The following is a 22,618-nucleotide window of genomic DNA, read 5'->3' as shown; positions in this document are numbered from 1 at the left end:
GCCGGGCTTGTCGTGGTCGCGGCCACCTCCATCTGGTCCTCCAGCGGCGTGAACTACGTTGCTCCGTCAGATGCCACCACGGCGGCATCCAACTCCGCTCGGCCCACGTCAGGCGCCGTCACTTAGGCCGCCGGGGGCACAGAATGCGCCACCCCCTCGGACGCCACCACAGCTGCGTTCAGCTGCTCTCGGCTTGTCGCGGTCATGGCCGCCTGCTCGACAACCACCAACGGCACTGGCGCCACCGCGGACGCCACTGGACCAGCCAACGAGGCCGCAACGTTAGCGCCACTCCTGCCCGAAACAGGGGCAACGTCGGGCAGCGCCATCCGTCCCTCCGGAAGGGCAAGGCTCTTCTTGGGCACTGGCCCCAAAGGGTGGCCCCATCACAAGAATCTACAAAATGGAAAAAGGGCATAAGGTCGGAACAAAAAAGTAAAGAAAAAAATGAGGGGAATCGGTGACATACTCTAACGCTTTCGGGCGGTGGGTACGTTTCGGGGACAAACCCCCAGACCCCTGCTCCAACTCATGTGGGCGGGACCGTTTCAAGCCTACCCCCTACTCCAAGGCAGGGGGGGCTCATCTCTCTTGTCTCTAGGGGCACGGCGCCAGAGCCGCTCCCCTCCATGGGCTCATAGGGCGCGGCGCCAGAGCCGCCCCCCTCCATCAGCTCACTAGGCATGGTGTCGGAGCCACCCCCTTCACCAGTACCTCAGGGACAGCCTCGGATCCATCCCCTCCCATCCACTGATCCTCCGCCGATACCCCGAGGGTGACGGCGGATCCACCGGCTCCCACCGGACCCAGAGGCAGTCCCGGCTCCACCGTCCTCACGAACTCACTTCCCTCCACGTGGAACAGAAGGGGTCCCTACATGGATAGTGAGTCCTCGTTCTCTAGGTCACCCCAAGCCACGTCGGCTGCTGCCTCATCATCGTCGTCATCATCATCATCATCGTCTTCACTGCTAGTCTCCTCTCCTCGATCGTGAGCTTGCTGCTTCCGTATCGCCTTCTTCTTCATGAGCTCCCTCATCTTCTTGTCCCACTCAGCCATGGTGCGATTCGCCACCGTTAGAACCCGGTCCTTTGGCTCTGGGGCCGGACTCTCTTTGAAAGAGAGTCTCCTCGGCTGGTTCTGCCATCCCAAAGTTAGCATCAAGGGGTCGGAAATTCAAGCGAAAAGAGGAGCGCGGGGAAAGAAAGCTTACGAAGTCAAAAAACCCCGGTTCCGGTCGCATTGGGGGATACCCTGACACCGGATACACATGATCGAGGATGTCGCCGGCGGAGTCCTTCGTAGGCTCCATTGCCTCCTTGATGCGTTGCGCCACCTCAGAGGGAGGAAATGCTTCATCAACGAGCACCGTCCCTTCAAACGGCACCCCAGGCACCATCCGGTGCAGGGGGAGCGCGCACGCCATCAGCGGCACTACCCTCCTCGAGTGGTAGGCACCAATGATCCCCGACCCCTTCACGCCCTAGTCCTTCAGAGTATGGAGGGCGGCGAGAAGATTGGTGATATGCTTCTTCTCCTTGGTTAGGACACCCCACTTCCATGACTCCGGGGCCTCTTCAATGAGGCGCCCTGAATACTTCGGTAGGGGGGCATTCATGTCGTCCCTGACGTAAAACCACTACGAATGCCACCCCTTGTTGGAGGATGACAAACGCATCAATGGGTAGCCGCTCGCCCGAGTATGGCGTAGATGAATGCTGGCACATCCCATCGGCACACTCACCTCCTTCCCCCCAATCCGCCTCTTCGACAGACTGACGATAAAGAAGTGTCGCCACAAATCAAAGTGAGGATCGATCCCCAAGAAACCCTCACACAAGGCAACAAATGCCGCCATATGTTGAACCCCATTGGGAGTAAGATGCTGCAACTCCACCTGGTAGTAATCCAACAGCCCTCGAAGAAATCTATGTGCAGGTACGGCAAATCCCTGCTCATGAAAGATAGCGAAAGACACGACATACCCTTCGGGCGGCGACGGCTGGTCCTCATCACCGGGCAGCAGCCACCCCTCGGCAGCGGATATCGGGGTACCCCAGGAGGTGGAATTAATAACCATCGAACATTAAAAACTCCCGGACGGACAAGGGCGCCACTGCGTTTCTTGCCCGAATGATGGGAGTTTGGTTCCGCCTCGCTCGACGCCCGTGGGCCAGCTCCGCCTCGCCCGAGGGCTAAGGGCTAGACTCTGCCTTGCTCGACGCCCGTGGGCCAGCTCTGCCTCGCCCGAGGGCTAAGGGCTAGACTCTGCCTCGCCCGACCCCTAAGGGCTGGGCTCAATCTCGCCCGACGGATAAAAGCTAGACTCGTGATGATAGGTACAGGGTAAGACAAGGCGTTCATGTCAACCGCGGCATCGTGGACCATACCCTGCGCCCTGACAGGAAAAGTACTGCCAGGGAACGACAGGATAGGTGCTTTAGCCCACTCCGACATTGCAGGGTCCGAACAGTATTGTAGGCGCCGCCTTCAGCCTTCAGACACGGAACCCGACGTATACATACAACAACCACTACGGTCCAGGAAAGGACTCGCGCCCTCCACAATGACGGATGTGCTGTCACCACGTTGTGGTCCCAAGGGAGCGGCGCCCGCTCCACGACCCCTCGGGCCCACCAGATCGGAGCACTCGCTTTGGCCTCCGGACGCCCTCTCTGATCGAAAGGTCTTGCCCACAGCGCTACTTCAAACTCCGACCCCGTGTCCCTCCAACGGGGATTCATAAGAACTAGAAGGCGTGCAGAGCAAGGCTGGGCAAGGCTCATAAGTCAAAACCACTATACCAGAGTCCATACCCTGCGCGGAGCAGTACTTTGTAGCCATCCTGATATTCTACAGTGGCATCGACAGTATTGTAGGCGCTTACCATTATCTTGTATCCGCTAGAATAGACAACAAGGCTTGGTAGACGTGAACAACAATGCTCAGTAGCATACGCACCCTTTCCTTCTCACTTGTAAAGCCGTCCCCTTCATCTATAAAAGGGGATGTGCATCCTCCAACAAAGGGACCGACTTTTGACGGACAACACAACACACATCACACACAGTCAAGCTGCTACCAGGCTCTTGGCATCCTTTCGACCCTTCTATCAGAGACTTATGACCAGTCCCTCTCTCGACTGTTTGCACCCCCTACTACGAACCAATTTCGGTGCTAATAACACGAGCAGCAACAGACAGGACGTAGGGACATTCAGCCCGAACCAGTATAAATCTTGTGTCCTTTAGCGCACCATCCGGGCCTAACGCGCATCAATATAAATTTACTTGCCGGTGCTTGTTCAAAACACCGACAACTACACTGTCTTTACATAAACAAGGCATTGCATTTACTGAACCATTGCCAAAACGCCAAAACAATGATATGAAAGACATGACATACTGAACCTATCATTAATACAGTTTGATCATGTAACGGACTGGAACCAATTGCTAATTATCCCTAGTTTCCATTAAGTGAACCAATTCCTGGTCATACTGTGATCTCTTGCTCCATCCTTAATTTATTCGAGATCCTTGACATGAGCGATTCTGATGATTCTCCTACACATCAAAGATCAAGTATAGGAACTAATATTCAAATGGAAATCATGCATAATAAGTCAAATAGTACACAGATTGTTTGAAAATTGAAACCAATGTTAAAAAATGGCTTCCTTTGAATTGGCATTTTCCGTATGAAAAGTAATAAACAAACATTTTGTAAGACCTATATATTTCTTTCACTGCACAACTTTCCTCAGCCCTAAATCTAACAATTGTTTACTTCTTCTTTCATCAAGGATGTTCCCAGAAACTTTCTATCTTATGACTAAAGTCGCAAAAAGTTTATGCTACATTAGAAGTTTAAAACTGGAGTCGGCATCCTTTTTATTGGCTAGCCTGAATTCAGTTTTGAGTTATTTCAGTCAAAATCACCTGCGCTGCAGGAGGTGGGCAGGTCCTTCTGAAGGTGCTTCAACTCCTTGAGGATCCTCTTTGATGCCATGGATCAAACCTTAAAATTCAAAAAACTTAAATCCAATCATCAGGCATCCACGGATCGAATCGATTGAGTTGGCATAAGGGCTCACACCGACCTGTGAAAGCATAATGTGTGGAGTTGCATGGTGCGTAGGCTGCCCCCATCTCTTTTCTCTTATATATATTAGTTTGCCCGTGCTAATGCTACGGCAAAATACAAAACAAGATAAAATTTATAAAAAAACCTGCTTTTCGGTGTTTGTCACAGTTACGCCATATCCCAGTTGAATTCTGAGAACTCTCTCGCTAATCCAGTATCAAGGCAAAATATTAGAAAATATAGATATTCAACTATTGTCATGTTACCATGCTAAAAACACAAATGGGGTCAAAGGAAAATGATCCAAACCTGTGATCAAGGTCCACTTCAGCACTGGCACCAAATACTACATCTCCTTCATCCATAGCTCCCATCAAGCGAGACTCTGTATTATTTCCCGAGCGAACAAATAGGAACATGCTGGTAGCCCTATACAGTTTAGTATGGACACTGGATACAGATAAACAAAGAAAGTTTATTGTTATAGTGAAGGACAATAACCTTTTATCACTTGGACATTTCCAAGAGTATTCAAACAGTCACCTCTGTCATAGCTACAATAAAAAACTGATCCATCAGTGAGACAATTAGCACATGAAAAGTACCTAGGAGTGCTTTAATCAAACACGAAAAGGCAAACCATATATGAGACAAGATATTGCATCTACAAAGATCGTACTGCCAAGCAATTAGCTCAGTTCTTCTGCGTAGCTATATTAACTGTGTGAGTTAAGCCATATCTGTATATGAGAGCAATCCCTTAGAGGTCTACATCACTGAAAAATTAATGTGGAAAATATAGCAAGGCTAAACAGGTATACAGATCATATGCTTACATGATAATGAACCTTAATTTTGTCTTCTTTGTGTGCTTGCATGGTACATGACACAGGCTTGTACTGAAAGGAAGATGAGCATGACAAAATCAATGCGTATCCTTTCAAAATGTAACAACAAAAAAATCAATGCGTATCCTTTCAAAATATAACAACAAAATACTACAGCCTATTCTCATTGATAAATCAAATATTTGATAATACTGTATTTGCATAAGAATAAGCAGAACCTGACGACACAATTCTCCAATATCAATCCCTAACTCTCACATCGGACCATAACCAAATCCATTTGTTCCTTGCGCAGCATCCATCTGTTCCTTGTGTAGATGCAGGATGGAAAAGCTGATGCGGGGAAATCCCTTAGCGCAGAAGTACGGAGCATCGCATACTACAAATTGAACAGCTCTAGGGTTCCACAATCCAAAATCAAAGGTCGGATTGGGACTTACCGTGGGGCTGTGGGCAGGGGATGGAGACCTCGGTGTCACGCGCTCCTAGGAGAAGACCTCGAGGGGGCACCAGGTCACGCGGCCATGGAGGAGGGGAGGTCGTGCGAGCGCAGCAGCGCGGCCCCTGGCTCCTTGCAGGCTCACATGCTGCGACTGGCGGAGGAAAACGAAGAGGCGGAGGCGACGGCGCGTGCGGCCCCGGCAGGCGTGTGCGGTGATGGCGGCGCGTGCGGCAACGGCGAGATCCCGACTAAAGACCTAGGTCTGTTTGGTTCCACGGGACTAGATAATAAAAGCGACTGTTAGAGGGACTTTAGTCTCTAGTCTACTGGTCTTTTGGGAGAGGCTTTGTAGGATTAATGGACTAACTTTACAGCTCTTATCCCTCTCTCTCTCCTCCTTCACCTCTATCCAAAGAAAGAAGAAGGATATTTTAGTCATTGTTCAGCCCTTTAGTCCCTGAAACCAAACATGTTATTTAGTCCCTCTTTTAGTCCTCTTTTAGTCTCTAGTCTCTAGTCCCTGGAACCAAACAGAGCCTTAATCCCGACGTTTGCTTTTTTATTCCGTGTTCCAGACTTGGAACCCTGCTCAGGATGGAGTGTGCGTGGCGAGCGTTTGAAGCCCTGTGTGGGCGCGTTTGAAGACTCGCATCAAACTTCTTCTATCGGCCATTGGATTTGGATGGTGTGTTTTATTAGCCTTTAATTTTAACGTAGATTAATTTTTATGTGTATTTTTCTGGGTGCACAATGGTTAGAGGCTCTCAGCAGGGGACGTTTTCCTGGGGCACCCAGTATAATTTTGATTGATCCATTATAGTAGAGATTTATTCTCTTTCATCTGCTCGGTTGAAATAGATAATTCTATATGCCTTTCTATTCTCCATATTTTTCATATTTTTTCATCACACCTCCATGTATTTTTGAATTGTTGGTTTTACTGTGGTACCCCAAATAACTGTGATCCGTTCATTTAATTAAATCGGATGGTTAGAGTCACTTATTACTTTCTAGAAGGTAGTAGGTGAAATAAGGAAAATTTTAGATAAATATCTTTTTTTATGATTTAATTGATGCATACATGATCTTTTAGATATGGTAAATCTTTTTATTTCTGCAACTTTAGATATAATATAACTGAATTAGAATAAACTAATTATTTTTTGATGCACTTGTAACTCAGGAACGCAACCTAACATGTGTATATATGTGCCAACTTACATGCACAAATATGAAACTTTATGTGCGTATATGAAACGAAGTATATATTATAAATTTTTTTACCACTTTTAAGAAAAATATATATTATCACGCTGTATACATGATGAGGCCGCCATTTTTTTACGTGTGTACGTTCCCAACAAACATGTTCAACCTCCATAAAAATTTAGATGCTCAATATACTTGACAAGTACGTGATTTATTTCAAGGCCTTCTCAATTTTTATAATATAATATAATTTCATTCGAGTTAACATAATACGCACACTCGATTACCTGTAATATGTTAGCGTGTAACTTATTTAGATCGCTAAAATTTAGCCCCCAATTAATGTATTGTACGTAACGTATTTTTTTAATCGGATAACATGCGTTAGCATTTTTTTTAGGGGAAAATGCATTAGCTGTTGTATACATATACGATGGACTTTGCGGATTTTTTTTTATGGTAATATACGCACGCATGCATGGATCCGCCAGGCTGTGCAATGAAAGGGAAGGGCCGCGGGTCAGGCGGCCTGTTTCTGTTTCTCCCGAGCATGCATGCAGGGATTTGAAAACATTTTTTTTTCTAGGTTAATTAATTATTTAAAAAAAAATCTAAAAAAAATCAATGGCTCAAAATTATTACCTTGCTATCTCAAATTTAGAAGAAATGGAGTAACAGTAAGTAAGCTTGTAATTCTGAATAACTTTGATCAGATCTGTCATGCGTCTGAAACCGGTCGCCTGAAATCGCTTTGCCCGCCTGAGCAATTTATGCAAAACGATCGAAGCAGCAGGTTTCTTGTGTTTCCTTGTGCTCGCGTCTGAACCCGGTGACTCGAAGAAGCAAAGCGACAAAGCGAGTTGGTAATGCAACGCTGCCATGTCACAATCGAGGTCGCAAGTGAAGCAATTGCGGACGGACGCGCGCGATCGAACTGGGCAGGCCTCATCTGAGCTTTACGCGTCCGGCGACTTCGCTGGCTTCTACGCGGACAAAGCGATGCTAATGCCAAAACTAATGAAAAGCGCCTACCGCGACAGTTCATGTCTTGACTGCCACACGTACCTGGACGTACTTGTTACTCCAGCGAGTGACAACGGCAGTGATGTATTATGTATACATGGATGGATGGCTCAATAATCGCAAGCAACGATTTGTCAAAGATTCAACGCAGCAGGAGATAAAAGCCAAAGCCAATCCGGCGGTCGCCTCTCGATCTGCGACAGTGCCTATTGCATCCATGGACTCTGCCTGCCACAGGAATGGTGAAGTAGCTACTGACGAAACTGCCGGCCGGGTAGGTATCGATGAGACGATGATGCATTCTGTGACGACCGATAACCGGAAAAGGCTGAGGCTCTCGATCGATTCCAACGACGATTTTTCAAAGATGGAACCAGAACGTGGACGAGAAGTAACGGAGCTACGTACTAGGTAGCAGAGCCAGCAGCTCCTCAGGGGACAGAGCTTATAAAAGGGAGCCCAAGCTCTTGAGCTCGCCTAGAGCTCGGACGACGTACTTGGCAAGTACTACAACTGCTGCGGTACTAGCTATATATTGCTAGTACATATCCTTGTGTACGTAGCTAGTAACACAGACCAGGCCAGCTCCGATCCTGTGTGATTCCACCTCATATAGAGAGCAGCAGCAGAGACGATCTAGCTATCTATCAGCTGGTATGTATGGCGGCCCAACAAGCAGCTGACAGCAGAGGAAGTAGGGAAGAGATCATCATCGTGGACCTCGAGAGCGATGAGGCCGCCGTCGACGACGACGTGCCGGCGACCATGCAGCGGCAGGATTCCCTGTACATGGCCGCAACAAGAGCCGCCGGCGCGAACCACCACGGACAGGTTGTTGTTCAGCATTGCACTACCTTAGCTAGAACTAGCTTGTTTGTTTTGTCAGGACGATCGACGTATGAAAATTTGAACACGTACGATGCCTGCCTCTGCCTCGATCATCACGTGCTGATCGATCGATGAACTTGTGCGCGTAACAAAACACAGGATGGCTGGGGGACGACGCTGCGGCTGGCGTTCCAGTGCGTGGGGATCCTGTACGGCGACATTGGCACGTCGCCGCTGTTCGTGTACTCGAGCACGTTCCGGGACGGCGTCGGCCACCCGGACGACCTGCTCGGGGCGCTCTCCCTCATCATCTACAGCTTCCTCCTCTTCACCGTCATCAAGTACGTCTACATCGCCCTACGAGCCAACGACGACGGTGATGGTACGTCAGCAACCAAAAACTTCCTTGCTTCATGCTGTCATGCAGTGCAGTAGTACATACTAGTCCAATGCGAAGACTAAGGGGGTGTTTGGTTGCCTCTCCTAAATTTTAGTCGCTGTCCTATTGGATGTTTGAACACATGCATAGAGTATTAAATATAGACTAATTACGAAACTAATTGCATAGTTTGCGAGATGAATCTTTTAAGCTTAATTAATCCATGATTTGACAATGTGGTGCTACAGTAATCATGTGCTAATGATGAGTTAATTAGGCTTAATAAATTCGTCTCGTGGAGCACTGACGGATTCTGTAATTAATTTTTTTATTAATATCCGAACACCCCATACAACACCCTCACGTAACACCTCCTAAATTAGTCACTCTCACCCTAACTCGCCAGACATGCACCGGAGACTGCATCATAATTCATATCAAGTCACGTCAAAGATATACACTAGTAGTTGATAGTACAAGGTAGCTAGCTAGGTGTTATCTGAGACTGAGATGGGTGTAATTATCTCAGTGAATGGTAAGTCCGGACTTCCTGGACCAACTCATGAGGCTCCAATAACCATGTAACAGCTAGGTTACAGAAATGTCATGCTCTTTCAGTCTTTTCCCTTCACCGTTGCTTGGCCCATATCCATCCAATCCAAAGACTTTGGCTGTAAGATCAGATGTGATAGCAGAAGACCGCAACAGTCAGTAGATGCCGTAAGAAAAGTCGCAAAACAAACAAATTAATCAAACCCCAAGTAAACTGATTCCTTCCTTCTGCTCCAGGTGGAACTTTCGCGCTCTACACTCTCATCTCGCGCCACGCCAAGGTGAGCCTGATCCCGAACCAGCAGGTTGAAGACGAGCTCGTCTCCAAGTACAACCGCGACAAACCGCCGGCGACGCTCCGGAGAGCGGAGTGGATGAAGGAGCTGCTCGAGACGAACAAGACTGTAAAGATTTCCCTCTTCCTCATCACCATGCTCGCCACCGCCATGGTTATCAGCGACGCTATTCTGACTCCTGCAATTTCAGGTTAAAAAAAAACTTATCTTGAGTACATTATTTGCCATGATCTGGATTCGAGTATATTTCCAAGCAGATATCAAGTACAATATGCATAATCTAACATGGTTCGGTTTTCTTCCTCTTGCCTGAAAATGCGCAGTTCTCTCTGCTGTTGGTGGTCTAAAAGAAAAGGCGTCTTTTCTTACAACAGGTATGAGGAAAACCACTCAAAAGTTGTTCTATATTCTCTTTTTTTCGCGAACGTGCAACTCAGACACATATTTCATAAAGTTGTTCTAGATTCGCTTTCATGTGAGAAATCCTTGAAGTAAGTAGGAACAGAATATTGTGGCAGCAGAAAATTTGAGGTCCCAACTTTATTCTACACGCTAGTACTGTTTATGATTATGACATCTCTATCAGCTAATAAACTGAAGACTTGCAAAAGACTGTCGTTGTTACCAATTAATACTCCAGACAATACTCTATAGGGATGTTGCCCCATTACCATCCAATCTGTATCAATGGTCTCCACATATACGTTAATATATGTAATTTACAAATGACTCTGGGCCACAAGTATATACAGTGCACCTAAAATGACTCTCGATGCCTCTGTTATTGACTTTCAAATCTGCCGGCCATCTTTGGAACTGAAGACATGGAATGAACTGTCGCCGTTAGCAATTAATATGTGGCCCAGCCTAAGTATATGTGGCTGTGACGCCAGGAGCCTCCATTAGTGACATCTAATTCAATAAAAAAATGCACAGGATTCATTGTGTGTTTTAACTGCACACAACCGACTACATATGAATGAACTTATACTTTGAAGAAAATATGGCACAGTTGATTTTCTAGTACATATGAATGAGGTGCATGCACAACAATGACATGTGATATTTTACACAGATGAGATAGTCTGGATCACCGTGGGAATTTTGGTGGTGCTGTTCGCAATCCAGAGGTTCGGGACAGACAAAGTCGGTTACTTGTTTGCGCCGATCATCCTCCTCTGGCTGCTCCTCATTGCAGGCGTTGGGTTATACAACCTGATAAAGTATGATACCGGTGCTCTCAGGGCATTCAATATGAAATACATCATCGACTATTTTAGAAGGAACAAGAAAAAAGGATGGGTCTCCCTTGGAGGCATACTCCTTTGTTTCACAGGTACCATTTGTATATCAAAAAATAGTGGCCTATTGTGCTAGAATCAGGAGTCTGCACAGCATGACACTGAATGCATACTGAGGAAATATTCTGCAAATATCGCAGGCACAGAAGCTCTTTTTGCTGATCTAGGATACTTCAGCATCAAATCAATCCAGGTATGTGTATCATTTAATATTTATTAAAGAACAAAAGATCATTAATTTATCATACCACTAAAAAATCCATAAGACTAACATTCTCTTTCATCTGCTTCAGCTAAGCTTTGGCTTCGGTTTAGTCCCGTCAGTATTGCTTGCTTACATTGGGCAAGCAGCATACTTGAGAGTACACCCCGAGGATGTGGCTAACACTTTCTACAGATCAACTCCAAGTAAGTATAGAATCCAACACTTGGTATCTCACTGGTACATATGTACATCTGAATTCTTTACGAGACATTTATATATATCCACTTGGACGCAGTCTCGTTGTTCTGGCCAACGTTCATTCTTGCACTAGCTGCATCGATCATTGGAAGCCAAGCCATGATCTCCTGCGCCTTCGCAACAATTTCACATTCCCAGACACTTGGTTGCTTTCCAAGGGTAAAGATACTGCACACCTCAAGGCAATACTCGGGCCAATTATATATCCCTGAAGTAAACTACTTGCTGTGCTTGGGCGCTTGCCTTGTCACAATTGGCTTCAGGACAACCGTCATCATTGGGGAAGCTCATGGTAAGATCCTAAGAACTTATAATTATAGTTACATTTGTATTGTGCCTATCTTCAAATCTAAAGAAATGTGACTTTGTCTCTTCCTTCCATGTAGGTATATGTGTTGTTCTTGTTATGATTGTCACAACCCTATTGTTGACAATCGTGATGCTCCTAGTATGGAAGATCAGTATCTGGTGGATTGTTGCGTTCTTTGTTGTTTTTATGTCATCTGAGTCAATTTATCTATCTGCTATCCTATATCGATTTGCGCATGGGGCATATGTGCCTGTGGCAATGTCAGCATTCCTGATGGTGGTGATGATTGTATGGCATTATGTGCATGTGAAGAAATACAACTTTGAGCTCGAGCATTCTGTGCCCCGTGACAAAGTGAAAGAACTCCTTGAGTGCTGTGACATACAGAGAGTACCAGGGATTGGCCTCTTCTATACTGAGTTGGTTCAAGGCATACCCCCAGTGTTCTGTCATCTCATCGAGAAGATCCCTTCCATCCATTCAGTGCTCATTTTCGTCTCAATGAAGCACTTGCCAATTCCATCTGTCGACATGTCAGAACGCTTTCTCTTTAGACAGGTAGACAGAGAAGATTATAAGGTATTCCAATGTGTGGCACGGTATGGGTACCGAGACCCCTTTGAGGAGGCCAAGGACTTTGTTGATAAACTTGTAGAGCATCTCCAGTACTACATCCGGGATGTCAACCTCTATGGTGTGGGTTGTGAGCCTATGATGAAGCAGTCCTCCAGCTACCGCAGTTCTCACGCTGAGAGCTTTGGTAGCTATGAAAAAACCAAAGTAAAGGCAGTCTATGCTGAGGAGATGTTCACACCAGCAGAGTCGTTCTCAGAGCACACAAGGCAAGCTAGTGGAAAGAGCAAGCATTTTATGCAATTTCAGGTGAATAATCTATTGCATTATCCTCATATAAACATAAAGACACCTACATTCTGTAATGACTTGGCTTTATCAGTATCCGTTAAATTTCTGTTCGAATGGTGGTACTGATGCTTGTTCAACTTTGTGTCAGGGAGACAAAATGAATATAGTAGAGATGCTGAAGATTCAGCAGGAGCAACAGGCTGTCCTTGAAGAGATGAGTAAAGGTGTGGTGTACATATTTGGAGAGAGTGAGGTGGTGGCAAGACCCCATTCCTCACTCATTAAGAAGATAGCTGTCAACTACCTATACTCTTTTCTTAGAAAGAACTCGAGAAATGGTGAGAAGATGCTGTCAATACCCCGTCGCCAGATCCTAAAGGTCGGAATCTCATATGAAATCTAAGGAATGTGGATGAAGAACAGGATATCTGATTGCACACAACTTTGATGCCCAAAAAAGGACTCTGTATTCATTTATTTCATGGAGATTAATGTGCTTGATTTACTACAGCAATGATGGATACAAAACTTCAGTTTTATGCATGTGTTTCACTGATATTTTAGAATCATGGATATTAAGTTACTAACCAAAAAGAAGGGGGTGGGAGATGCAAACCCATTATGGCATCAAAGGACTCAAAAGACAACATAACTTACAAGGTGAGGACCATCCTAAGAATTCTAGATATTGATAACAAGATATCGTGAGCGCCACCACTTAGTTAGAACGCTGCAATCTGTCTCGAACCCATAATTCTACTCCCAACCAAGAACCACAAAACAAATCCTCTATCAAAGGGAAGGCGCAAGCTTTCCATGTTCTTGCACCCAAGAAAAAAACCCTCAAGAGATATGGTCCTGTTTGTAGATCAAGCATAAAGACCTCTTCCCACTAAAGCCTTGGAAGAAAATATCCAAGCTGTGGCCTGTTGTGTTGAACAAATAGCTCCTAATATCTCAAATAGACCATGTTGCTTGCCACCAATTTCGGCAATATGTGGCTACTGAACCAAAGTATCGACCTAGTGTCGTATGGTACTACAGTCACTTGTTCTTGAAATAAGTTGAGAGAAATCTCCTCAGATTCTATCATATATAGAAACTAAATCAGTTTTTCTTTTACAAACCATCATTCCAGGAAATGCTATTAACGAGCCATTAGACACCAAATGACAAAAAGAAAAATCCCTGAGCATCTTCCTCATATCCACGTCCTCTTTCTCCTAATACCTCTTTCTAATCAACCCAGAATCCGTCTAACACCAAGAACTTTGAAATTGATTCATACTAGCTACTGACCTCAAAGTGATTGGGGAGATGTATAAGGTAAGGATGCAATATGTGCTACATTACTGTATTTATAAGCAACATGAATGGTGGACTTGCCTGAGGGCTCGTCACTGCTGCGCGGCTCTGCACAGAGTTTCCAATATGTAGTCGCAGCACGCGGATTCTCCCATAGCCTGGGGGGTTCCTTCGTCTGAACCCAGAGCAGAAATTCTTCTCTGGACCAAGTCCTAGAATGCTTGCAGCGATGCAGCAAACTTCACCTCAGGGCACTGGAGCGTGATCCCCTCCTTGTGGCACTACACAAGTAGGCCACGCCTTAGGATCAGATGGGAAACAACGACATAATGCAATGGCGAGCCGGAATCCAGACGGAATGGAATGGCGTTGGGAAGATATGAGAGGGGCCAGGAGCTCACGAGGTGGGACCAAGGCTAGGGCGAGCAGGATCGGTAGCAGCACGAGGCGGCAGTCGGCGGGCGTTCCGGGTCCTCGATGGCGACGAGGGAGCGGAGCGGGGGCGTCAGCAGGTGGAGGCGCTTGTGGTGTTGCTGCGGCCTGCGGGAAAACGGGCATTTACATATTTAGTATTATTACACAAGATATCTTACACCGTATTACTGATATATAAGTCACTGACATGATATTTTTTATACCACTCACATCATAACAATGGTATGTAAATAATCCCAGGAAAAGAGGGGACGAGTGGTGTAACGTAATAAGATTTCAACCCAAACACAAATTTCCAATCCATTCATGTCAATGTGAGTCTCTTGTGCAGAAACTTTCCAGGCTATTTTGAATCATCTAAATCGCTATTTCCCCTCTTTTCAAGGCTATAAGAGCATCTCGAAGGGATTTTCTTAAACGTTATCTCTAAATCACCATTTGATAATCATTTACGTATAAATCGCAATCTATATCTTTTTACCCTTTCAATAGATTGAGAGTCAATCTCGCTCTATATCTTTGAGTAACGAGAAATCGTTCTACATCTTTGACTAACAAGAAATATAGAACAAAGAATGGTAATATTTCAAGATATATTTAAAGAAGATGTTGGATGACATTTTTTTCACTAAAATCTCTATTCCTATCAATAAACAGGATTCACAGAGACTCTTCGAGTTGCTCTAAGGTCTCCTTTGAAAGATGGAATTTTTTCATATTTTCATGTGAAACTAATTGTTTTTTTTTTTGAAAAAAATTCTACATGATCTGATAAAATTCTTGTATTCCAAAGAATGGTCTATTTACAATTATACCCTAACTTTTTTAATTCGAAGCTACCTCACCCCTTAAATTCTATTAGCTAAGGCCCTCCACGATGGTAAGCGGTGCCAAAAGAAAAAGGCTACGTCCATCACTTCTTTGGGCATCACTCGGCACCACTTCAGGGACCCACCACCTCTGCACCATGCAAGCAAAACGAAATAAAAAATGAAAAACACTCCTTCCTCTTTCCTCAGTTACCACGTACTGTCGCCGCCTGCTCCTCTTTTCTCGTGTTATTTTATTGATTGGGCATTACGGCACCTGTGCATGTACATGCACCGCTCACATTTTCCAGCCATCACTCAGAGTTAGCTAAAATCTTCTCTTTCTTCTCTTGGCGTCACTCAAGCGCAACAAAATAAGTGGGTTCGACAGCAGTAAAACAAGCATCGTTTCTCATAGCTGCAGTGTGTAAAAGAGTTAGCACCGATGCTATCTTCTGTCATGCGACGGTACGGGTGGCTTTCATCTGACACCAACATATGCTCCCCTCTCACAGAACACAAGAAATACTGTTTTTAAGTCCCCAGGCAGCGCTGCCTCTACTTGCTCCGCTTCAGAATCTTTGAAAGTCGGCATTGGTAGCTGCAAGGTAGAGAGTGATGCCTGGAAGGGAGAGAGAAGGTTTGTGCATCACTTTAGGAGCACATTGTGGAGGGCCTAAAGACCCATAAATGAATTAAAGGAAAAAAAATCAAAGATGATACTAATCCCTAGCCTTATTCTAACCCTCTTGGCTGATGGTTGATTAAGTATATACAGCTTGTTAAAATTTGTTTTAGATCTGAAATAGTTTTAGATTTTGCTATAAAAATTCTTTCAAAATGTTGTCAAGATATTTTATATCAAAATAGATGGCTCTAGTTTGTCCTATGATAGAGATAGCCTAACATGGTCCTCCAATTCACGTGTCGGTGTGCCTTTCTTGGGTAAAACCATTTTCTATTAGGCTGTTGGGGACCGAGCTGCAGCTCGGATGGTCAGGTCTCCCAATGTGTCATTGGAAGCCACTGGTCCCGAGTTTGAGCCCAGCTTGGTTAAGTGATTTTCCACTATGGGGATTTATTTCCAATAAATAATCTTGCAGGTCCTGGACACTCGCGTGGCGCTACAATGGTACTACGACGTGTCCGTCGTCTACGAGGCTCGTGTGGCTTCGGTGATTTTCAGAAGGACGTTTAAGGTGTATAAGTTGTAGCTTCTAGAGGTGTGCGTGTGTGTGGTGGTGTGAGTGTGTGGTGTGTAGAGTACAGATACTACAACTTGTACACTAGGAGTCCAGGCTCAAAAAAAAATTCTATTAGGCGGTCTCAATATGAGACCTATTTGGAGACTCAAATCTAAAATTGATCTCTAATAGAATACATATAACCTCCAACAAAGTACCTATATGAAAAACATATTTTTGGTGTTAGGAGATGTATAAGTTAAATCTAAGTATCATCTCTCCTGAAGACTCATTTGCAGAAAGGGTTCTCTTTTAGGTTTTGTTGCTGAAAAAGACCAAAAATATGTATTGAACCCTTTACTTGTAACGCTACCCAAATATAAAATACATGGGTCTTATATTTTAGGTAACGGTTATTGAAGACAGTCTTACACTCGAAAATTCCAGTGTAAGGTTGTACATTTATCCTATTATTTCTATCACACATGTACCTATATATGCTCTGCTAATATGAAGCAGCCACACATCCAACCTCTAACTATATATCGTAACTTCTATATCAAACATACAAACCATTTTGACATGATTTTGATTTTTAATGTAACGCCATCCTTATTGTCAGGAGCGGAGCTAGAGAAATGCGGAGGGGATACGGCCATACAAGCCTTGGTAACGCACCTCACATGCGTATTTTCCCTCTCGATGGTGTGTTGCCATGAACGACTGCACACGTTTTTTTTACGATGCACGATGGGAGTTTACTGAAAGGCTTTTTTTTCTTCTTTTGCATGGCAATCTGATAACTTTAGATCCGAATTTATAAAGGAGCTGTGAAGTTACGATCAAGTCTGTTCTTTTTCTTCCCGGTCCTTTCGGGTTTCTTACAGGAGACCCACTACAGAACCTAAACTTAAAATAGATCTTTAACACAGTACATATAGCCTCCAACAGAGTATATATATGAAAGACATATTTTGGGTGTCAGGAGAGACATAACTCAAATATGAGTATCCTCTCTTCTGGAGACCCATTTATAAAAAGGTTGTCTTTTGGGTCTTGTTGTTGAAGAAGACAAAAAAATAGATATTGAACCATTTACCTGTAGCACTACCCAAAAGACGGATGGGTCGTGTATTTTGGGTCGCGGTTGTTGAAGACAGTCTAAGGTTGACCGCTTGGCCAACACACTGTGGCCAGCGCACAACTCTGTTGATGGCTAGCGGGCCACCCTCTATCGTTGTCGTCAAGGGGAAAGAACGAGCGCGCGGAAGGCGAGCGAAGGCCGTGGGAGGGGAGTCGAGTTTGGCTTGGTTGCGTAGCGACGGCAGTTGCAGGAGCTCGCACCCGTCCTTTCTTGAAGGGCCGCGCATGCGATCATGTACGACCACTCGTTTGGCTAGAGAGGCATGCGGCGCGGGGCAGCCCACGGGAGCGTGTGGGGCTATTCGTTCGACATGGGCTGCATGTGGTGCATGGGGCCCATGTGAATACAGAGAGAGAAGAACGGGTGTGGGGGGTATTAACCCCTATACCCTTACGACTAGGCTTGGGCCAGCCCGGATCAGGGGGTCCGGTCCACTAGAAGATGACGCGCGGCCCGGCCAACCTGTTCGGAATCCAGCATAAGAAATCAAGGCGGATTTGGAGATCAAACAAGATCCTGGTCGGTTAGAATAGAAATCCTTATCCGGCCACCTATGTCAATTGTAACTGGCTAGGATTAGTTTCTAGATCTGTAACCCTGCCCCCGGACTATATAAGGCGGGCAGGGGACCCCTCTAAAAAATATCTCTTATTGAATATAGCAATACAATCAGACGTAGGACGTAGGTATTACGCCTTCGCGCCGGCCGAACCTGGATAAAACCTCGTGTCTGTCTTGTATCACCATCTTGTTTGTGGCTTGCGCATCTGTCTGTCGACAATCTACTACATTGGGCATACCCCGAGGTAGACTGCCGACCATATTTCGTCGACAGTGGCGCGCCAGGTAGGGGGTGTGCGTACTGCAATCCAAGCGAACAAGATGGTCATCATCTCCGGCTCCATGGCTACGCCGAACGGCCTCACGTTCACCGTCGGCCAGATCACCTAGACCACCGGCTCTGACGACTTCATCGCCATGACCACGGAGGAGGCACGGATTCAATCTGCGTCGACCACTGCTTCACCTGCATCGGCTATGGCTCCGACCACGGTGGATACGGCTCCGACCACGGTGGATTTGGCTTCGACCATGGTGGATCTAGCTCCGACCATGGTACATCTGGCTCCGACCACGCCCGCATCATCTTCAGCCACGCCGACAACCCGTCGATCGCTTCCTCGCTACAAAGGGAAGCAGATCGACAACACCGACCTGCTCGACTCCATCGATCGGGTTGGCACCAAACTTGCTGAAACCCTAGCTCTGGTAAGTTCAATTCAAAGTCAACCTAACGAGCAGGTAACCGCTACCCACAACAGATCTACCCGACCAGCTCGGGCCAGTCATCCTACATGACTCGGTACGGATCTCGTGGTCACATCTACTCCTGAAGGGTGCTCCGCTCGTCGCCGGCCAGCCTCCGCGATGGGTCTCCGGCTCTCCAAGTATGAAGCCTCGATGGAGAACTACCAGGCCCAGCCCTACGGCCTACGCAACTTCGTCAACATGGTCTGGATTGAGGATTATCGAGAAGGATCCGTCCACACAGTCCAAGAGGGTGGCTCCAGCTCCTCGTCTGGCATCACATCTAATGCCTCTGTCCACACTGAGCTCCAGCGTCATGACGATGAAGGCGTTGAATACGATCTGGATATCTCAGACCATGCCCCGGGGTTCCCACAATTCCCGTCTTTCCCACCAAGGCGAGGGGACTTGATCAATGTTGTCAGTAATGACGAACCACCGGCAGTTGGCGAAATAGAACAAGAAAGGCTTGCACGCGAAGCACGCAACATTGACCGGTTTAATCGCCGATAAATCGAAGTAGAAGCAGAAGAGGAGGCACGATGCATAAGGGTCTAGCCACGCAACCTTAACAATGCCTTCGACAGGGTGGGGGACAAATAGGTCTTCAGGACTCCAAGCGCCAACGTAGCTGTTGCTACGGCGACAATGCAACGACTACCCAACACCCCGGAAACCCAGGCATTTCGCGATGATATACAAGCTTATCTAACGGCTGCTATAGCTTAGACCACAGAGATTGTAAATCAAGCCCGGGTTCCATCCGTCTCAGTCGAGTCAAGCCATAGCCGCCAGTACTCAAGTCGCTCACAACCACTCAACCAACGTGGCTCGTGCAACGATGACCCCTCAGACAACCGTCAAGGTGGAAACGGTGGCCATGATGGTGGTCGGGACGACAACCGCCGCAACTACCGGGACGACAACCGCCGAGACAACCGTGACAATCGCCATGATATCCGCGGTCATAGGGTTAACCAGGGTGGCATCCGGGATCACCGTGATGGCAATAACGATCTCCGCCATTACCATGAAGAACACAATCTACGCGATCGCATCAACCAGAGAGCCCACGATCGTGCATCCCACAAAAGTCATCACCGTATGGAATACGATACTACCCATGGCCCTTCGGGTTTGAAGCAGTTTACTTCTCACCTTCACCAAGTCATATGGCCCAAGAACTTCAAGCTCGAGAAGCTTCAGAAGTACGATGGTAAGGAGAACCCCGAATTATGGGTTATGCTCTATGAAACCGCGTGCAGATCAGCTATGGCTGACGAGCACGTCATGTCCAATTACTTCCCAGTTGTCATCGGCCATGCAGGCCACCAATGGCTGGTCAGCTTGCCGGCAAACTACTTCGATTCCTGGCAGGAGCTCAAGCAAGCTTTCATCGACAACTTCATTGCTACTTGCGAGCAACCGGGAAACAAATATGATCTGCAGCGGATTCGAGATCGGAAAGATGAGCCACTGCGCGAGTACGTCCGATGTTTCTCGGAGATGCACATCAAGGTCCCGTCAATCTCCGACAATGAGGCAATCGAGGATTTCATCACTGGCCTTCGCTTCCACAACGCCCTAAGGGACAAGCTCCTCCGCAAGAGACCTGAATCAGTCACAACGCTCCTGGCCACTGCTAAGAAATACGTGGACGCCGACGACGCTAAAAAGATAATAATCGAAGAAGCAGCAAGGGTTCCACGCTCTGACCACCCCCCACACCATGATGACTACCGCAGCAATCATGGTCGGAACGACAATTTTGACCGCCGCAACCAGCGCAACGACTCCCGCGACCACCGTGACCAACGTAATCAGCGGCGGAACCGCCATAACGATTACAGGGGCAAGCATGCTCAGGAAGACGACGGCGAGGTCAACACCATTAAAAAAGGTGGCGGATGTCGTAACTACGAAGAAGACTGCCAAAGCATTGAAAGGGCCCTGCCAGCTCCATCCCAAGTCAAACCATACCATGGAGAATTGTCGCGTTCTCAAGTCTATCTACACACGTCAACAGGCTCCGGATACATCCGACAAGCCTAACGACATAGGGGAACATCGCAACGAGGACAACGATGATGAAGACGCAGATCCTCGTCACAAGTATGTCAAGCCAACCGATCGTGTGCACACCATCATTGGAGGCAAAGTGTCCATCGAGACCAAACAAGAACGCAAGCTGCTCGCCCGTGCTTGTTTGAACGTGGCCAACACCGACAACCTCATCACCGATCCGTGGCTCCCTCCTTGGTCTCATCGTGAGATCTCCTTTAGCAGAAAGGACCAATGGGCCGTAATACCCAAGCCAGGATGTTTTCCCCTGGTCCTCGATCCTTGTATCAATAAGGTTCAGTTCGATAGAGTGCTGATCGACAGTGGCAGCTCCATCGATATACTGTTCAAGAACAGTCTGCCAGCCTTGAAGATAACCTAGGTGGATCTCAAGCCATACGAGGCACAGTTCTAAGGTGTTCTCCTTGGACAGAGCTCTACACCTCTCGGGCAGATCGCGTTACCTATGCAATTTGGGACCCGAACCACTTCCGCACCGACTACGTCAACTTCATGGTCACTGACTTCGACGGCACCTACCATGCTATCCTTGGTCGACCATCGCTCACCAAGTTCATGGCCATACCTCATTACAGGTATCTGGTGCTCAAGATGCCTACCGAGAAAGGAGTTCTAACCCTCAGGGGCAACATATACGCAGCTTATACCTGCGAGGACAATAGCTTCAAAATAGCAGAGGCTCATGACCTCTCTATTCGCATGGCCGAGACCATGCTCGATGCCAAGAAGACCTTAGCCGACCACCTGGAGATCCCAGAGCTCGAGGCTCCACGCAAGAACATCAAGTCCAAGGAGCATAAGGTGATCCAGCTGGTCGACGGTGATCTCAGCAAAACGGCCCTTATCAGGGCCAACCTGGATCCCAAATAGGAAGACGCGCTCATTAGGTTCTTGAGGAGCAACGTGGATGTGTTTGCATGGAAACCTGCTGACATGCCCGGTGTACCTCAGAACTTGATCGAGCACTCCTTGAATGTCAATGGCAAGGCCAAACCTATCAAGCAGAAGCTACGATGGTTCGCTCGCGACAAGAAGGAGGTGATTAGGGTAGAAGTTACATGGCTTTTGGTAGTCAGATTTATCAAAGAAGTATATCATCTAGAGTGGTTAGCCAACCCGGTTCTTATATGCAAAAAGAATAATGAATGGAGAATGTGCATTGATTACACTGATCTCAACAAACACTGCCCTAAGGACCCCTTTGGCTTACCTCGCATAGACGAGGTCGTAGATTCAACCGTCGGTTGTGAGCTGCTTTTCTTTCTCGATTGCTACTCTGGTTATCACCAGATCGCTCTCAAAAAGGACGACTAGATCAAGACATCTTTTATCACGCCTTTCGGCACCTACTGCTATAGGACCATGTCGTTCGGGCTCAAGAACATCGGGGCTACCTACCAACATGCTATACAGGCCTACCTCAAAGACGAGATAAAAGATGACCTCGTCGAGGCTTATGTTGATGATGTAGTTGTCAAAACCATGGAAGCACATACCCTTGTTGACAACCTGGAACGCACCTTTGCAGCCCTTAATACATTCCAATGGAAATTAAACCCAAAGAAGTGCATCTTTGGTGTTCCTTCTGGTATACTGCTTGGCAACATTGTCAGTTATGACGGCATACGCCCTAACCCAGAGAAAGTCAAAGCTGTCTTAGACATAAAGCCGCCCAAAAAGGTGAAGAATGTCCAGAAGCTTACCGGATGCATGGCCGCTCTTAGTCATTTCGTATCAAGATTAGGAGAAA

At 46.6% G+C, this 22,618-nt stretch overlaps 1 protein-coding gene and 1 long non-coding RNA gene across 14 annotated transcripts; one reads left to right on the top strand and one right to left on the bottom strand.

The window, feature by feature from the left end:
* Window positions 1-3,226: 3,226 nt before the first annotated feature.
* Window positions 3,227-5,647, bottom strand: LOC136520262 (uncharacterized). 13 transcript variants are annotated; one of them, XR_010775201.1, is made up of 9 exons: window positions 5,375-5,647; window positions 5,153-5,267; window positions 4,923-4,985; window positions 4,727-4,826; window positions 4,588-4,640; window positions 4,396-4,506; window positions 4,103-4,292; window positions 3,942-4,020; window positions 3,227-3,566 (listed from the first exon to the last, which is right to left on the bottom strand). It is a non-coding gene; the product is annotated as an uncharacterized lncRNA (long non-coding RNA). The 13 variants fall into 13 exon arrangements; XR_010775215.1 differs by having other exon boundaries at window positions 4,766-4,826; XR_010775205.1 differs by having other exon boundaries at window positions 4,588-4,653; window positions 4,923-5,267.
* A 2,419-nt stretch (window positions 5,648-8,066) lies between these two features.
* Window positions 8,067-13,115, top strand: LOC136520243 (potassium transporter 27-like). The gene is made up of 10 exons (XM_066513700.1): window positions 8,067-8,439; window positions 8,596-8,818; window positions 9,605-9,853; window positions 9,987-10,037; window positions 10,739-10,999; window positions 11,105-11,157; window positions 11,258-11,372; window positions 11,465-11,719; window positions 11,814-12,619; window positions 12,750-13,115. The coding sequence occupies exons 1-10, from the start codon at window positions 8,269-8,271 to the stop codon at window positions 13,002-13,004; spliced, it is 2,439 nt and encodes an 812-aa protein (XP_066369797.1). The 5' UTR covers window positions 8,067-8,268; the 3' UTR covers window positions 13,005-13,115.
* The last annotated feature ends 9,503 nt before the right edge of the window (window positions 13,116-22,618 follow it).

Source organism: Miscanthus floridulus, chromosome 2 (genome assembly GCF_019320115.1).
Source record: "Miscanthus floridulus cultivar M001 chromosome 2, ASM1932011v1, whole genome shotgun sequence".
Lineage (NCBI taxonomy): Eukaryota > Viridiplantae > Streptophyta > Magnoliopsida > Poales > Poaceae > Miscanthus > Miscanthus floridulus.
Note: the sequence above shows the minus strand (reverse complement) of the source record. Positions and strands in the feature narration are given on the sequence as shown.

Bases quoted from the DNA above. Each gene is read 5' to 3' on its own strand.
- LOC136520243 (XM_066513700.1), top strand. From the start codon at position 8,269: ATGGCGGCCCAACAAGCAGCTGACAGCAGAGGAAGTAGGGAAGAGATC. The intron at 8,819-9,604 runs GTACGTCAGCAA...CTTCTGCTCCAG, and splicing joins AGCCAACGACGACGGTGATG to GTGGAACTTTCGCGCTCTAC. The intron at 10,038-10,738 runs GTATGAGGAAAA...TATTTTACACAG, and splicing joins GGCGTCTTTTCTTACAACAG to ATGAGATAGTCTGGATCACC.